Below are 3,232 nucleotides of genomic sequence, written 5' to 3'. Positions count from 1 at the left end.
AACTAGCCACGTGATTTATATAATTAACGCGTCGATATCAATATACGCGTCGCGTCTCATATGTATCCCTGTCGCATCGCACCACCACTTGTACTCTCTTAAAACTATAGACTTATTCATTATGTATTCAAACCAGCACAATCTGTATAACAGCATCCAACAGCATCATGACAGCACGCCGCATAATGACCATTATTCATATCAAACTACGGAACCGAGATCCAATCATCCTTCACAGTTTTTCGATACCCAGCATTCATCCGGACACTCGCAAAGCCCTCTCATAGACTTCGAAATACCATCACATGCAAGAACCAGAACCAGAATCCGATACATGCTACTATGCACCTTATTCTCCTGACTATGATTCTGGTTACTCGGTCAATACGTCTGATAATGAGGATCGTGATCCGCTCAACTGGCAGCCTCCTATCATCGAAACGGACTTCACCAATATCGACGAAGCGCTCGAACTTAAATTAAATACTGCAGACTCACTCTATCGATTATTCAAGGCAGGAAAACTCAAAGTCCAGGTCGGCCCTCAGCAGAGATGGGCCATACTTTGCCCAGATTGTGATGAATGGTGCCAAACGAGTACTCACTCCTCCATTGCACTCTGGATCGAAGGCCAAATTTATACCATTGAGGAACCACCGCGGCAGTAAGAAGTGCGCCCAGACCGTGACTAATAAACAAAAGCAGCATGTTCGGAACGTGTCTGATGAGCCAACCCCTCGTTCACTCGTGGCATTCTCACATCAAAACAGGTGCGTTTCATTTTAAATTCTATACATGTAATATAAATGTTGCTCGCTTACAGTCAACCGCCTCCCGGGCCCTCCCTTGATTATAACCTTTGCGCAGGAGTCCCAATCATCTGGCCAGAGGATATGCGTCCTTTGGTCATGCTCTTTCCATGGGAACGTTACCATGATGGCCAGGATGGCCTACCATTCACTATCGACACTTGGGTTTGCTTGGCTACGTGTTTTCCGAAGTGCCCGTTCACGTATTTGTAGCTTACTCGCGCTCATTTGCTCCTCCCTCGCGTCAATACTAGGACTTTGTTTGCATTGAGAGTGCGTGACTAAGCTACCTAATATGGTATAATTGCGGTGATCGTCACGCCGTGACAGTAGGGGGGGGGGGCTCTGAAGTTTCTCCGGGTGTATATCCGATATTCTAGTTTTGCACACCTCTTGGTTACGCTTACCACTTGGCTAAGACTGGTTGATATAGATGGCCGTAGTACGAGTTGAAGAACATCTTGCATTGACAGTAGAATCAAATAGGATTAGCAACCATTGCCAACCAACGCACAATAAAATAAAAGGGCTAGTTTGCGTTTAATTCGATAGACACAAACATGCCAGGAATACTAAGCGAGTCGGAGGCTGGCGCCGGCGCCGTTACGATCAGGGTATCGGGCTATAATATGGATCGACAAAACTAGGGAACTGTATATAAGGTGAAAACATTCCCATCCTCGTTGACTTCGGTGCAAACGACCATCCTTAACTTTCTATCCAGACACTGTTCGCAGGCGACGCTCTCTTTTCAGCCCTCGATCTTTAGTGAAAAAATTTACTGCACGGCGATATCCCTCCTTGAACGTCTCGTCAACGTTGTAAATCGGGTTTGCAACCAAGGTACCATAATCGTCTTCTTCGTCTCCGTTATCCCCCTCTCCATCTTCGCCAGCAAAGTGGATTATCGGTGCGGGAGCTTTTGGGGTGAACGCTTCCAGGAGTCCTTTTGGCGGTGAAGGGTCTTCATCTACGAATCGGGAGGGAGTTATTGACGGGCGAAGCGGCGCTGCCTGGCGGAGGGCTTGGTCGCGCTGTACGAGACCAATAAGTAGCTCCCAGCGAGCGTACCAGTTCAGCTCCCAGGCGCGAATAGCCTCCCATGTACACGGCGGAGATCTTTTTGGAGTTTCAGGTGGTAGACATTCTTGATGAGACCCGTTGTCGAGCGTTTGTTTCTCGAAGGGTGGTTCATCGTCAGCAACAAGGGTCACATCCTCATCATCGCATGTCGTTGAACCAGTCGACGACTGCAAGCTTCCTGAGGATGCAGAACCTTGTATCTGGTCGGAAATATGGACTGCCCTTTGATGCATGTCGAACACATAGAGCGTCTTATGAATGGTCCACAGCGGAAACTTGAAGAAGCACCGGTCGACATCGGCAGAGTATGGATCACGAAGCGCCGAGATATCGCCCACGCGAGGGTAGATCGGCGCGTTCAAGTCCTGGGCAAAGTCTCTCGATGCGTACCCCTCAAAGTCACGCTCCAAGCCAGATAGAGGCACGCGGATTTGTGATGGTAGCCCAGAGACTTCCTGAGTTTCTGCGGGTGTAATGCCAGCATACGCGCTTCCAGGGCCTTGTGCGCATATACCGTGGTCCATTCGTCGTTTAACTTCTTTGGCCTGCCATTCCAACCATTCATCATGGCGCGCTGTCCAGAAAGATTTTTGATGTAACAAAGCACTCCGTGAAAAGCCGCGGTGAGGATAGTTCAGGCGCTGCGTGTGGATACGTGACACAGGAGTTGGGATTTGCACCTTTGTTTCTTGTGGAAGTGTAGCATGGCGAACAGGTTCTGGTGCCAAAGGCTCCATGGTGACTGTCTGAAGTGAAGGTGGGAATGGGACGCATGGGGGCTCGTCTTCGAAGTCTGTCTGGGAATTGATGCTGGGGTCATTCATTTGGAGGATCGGTATACCGATGAGAGGATCGTCCTCATCCTCTTCGTGAACTTCGCGAGTGCTGGGCCGCTACGGAAGAAGCCGCGTGCCCATTTGACCCTTGAAATCGGTAGTTCTGCGTCTGCATCTGATTCAGAGTAACCAAGAGCGCCGCCTTCTTCATGAAAGAAATCAAGTCTACTAGGAGAGCGTGGTGGAGAGATCAAAATATCTGGCTCTTCCGAAGATAGAGACATATCTGTGTATGGTTCGTGTCTCGCGTCCGCTAGAAAGTCCGGGGTATCGTGCACGCCAGTGGAATGAGGCATTACCAGCAATTAGGATATGATAATAGCAATAGACTTGCAAGGATGGCGGAGAATAGCAGGTGTGACGATAACTTTCGGTTGTGTGATATTAGCAGTTAGGCTGGCGAAGAAAGGTGCAATGTCATTCCAGGAACGCGTCGCGTAGTGTCACCGTGCAAATATGCATAAACAGAGGATGTGGGAGGATCACGTGAATTGATATCAATAC

The 3,232-nt window shown here is 48.9% G+C and overlaps 1 protein-coding gene across 1 annotated transcript; it reads left to right on the top strand.

The window, feature by feature from the left end:
• Positions 1-305: 305 nt before the first annotated feature.
• On the top strand, positions 306-1,237 carry DFJ58DRAFT_850429 (uncharacterized protein; the record flags this gene model as incomplete). Its single annotated transcript, XM_041393771.1, has 5 exons — positions 306-536; positions 574-770; positions 824-974; positions 1,023-1,082; positions 1,190-1,237. The coding sequence occupies 5 exons, from the start codon at positions 306-308 to the stop codon at positions 1,235-1,237; spliced, it is 687 nt and encodes a 228-aa protein (XP_041234644.1).
• Between the last annotated feature and the right edge of the window lie 1,995 nt (positions 1,238-3,232).

This window comes from Suillus subalutaceus, assembly GCF_016647625.1.
Source record: "Suillus subalutaceus strain FC151 chromosome Unknown DFJ58scaffold_767, whole genome shotgun sequence".
In the NCBI taxonomy this organism is placed as follows: domain Eukaryota; kingdom Fungi; phylum Basidiomycota; class Agaricomycetes; order Boletales; family Suillaceae; genus Suillus; species Suillus subalutaceus.
The sequence above is the reverse complement of the archived record's forward strand: the minus strand, read 5'-3'. Positions and strand labels throughout refer to the sequence as shown.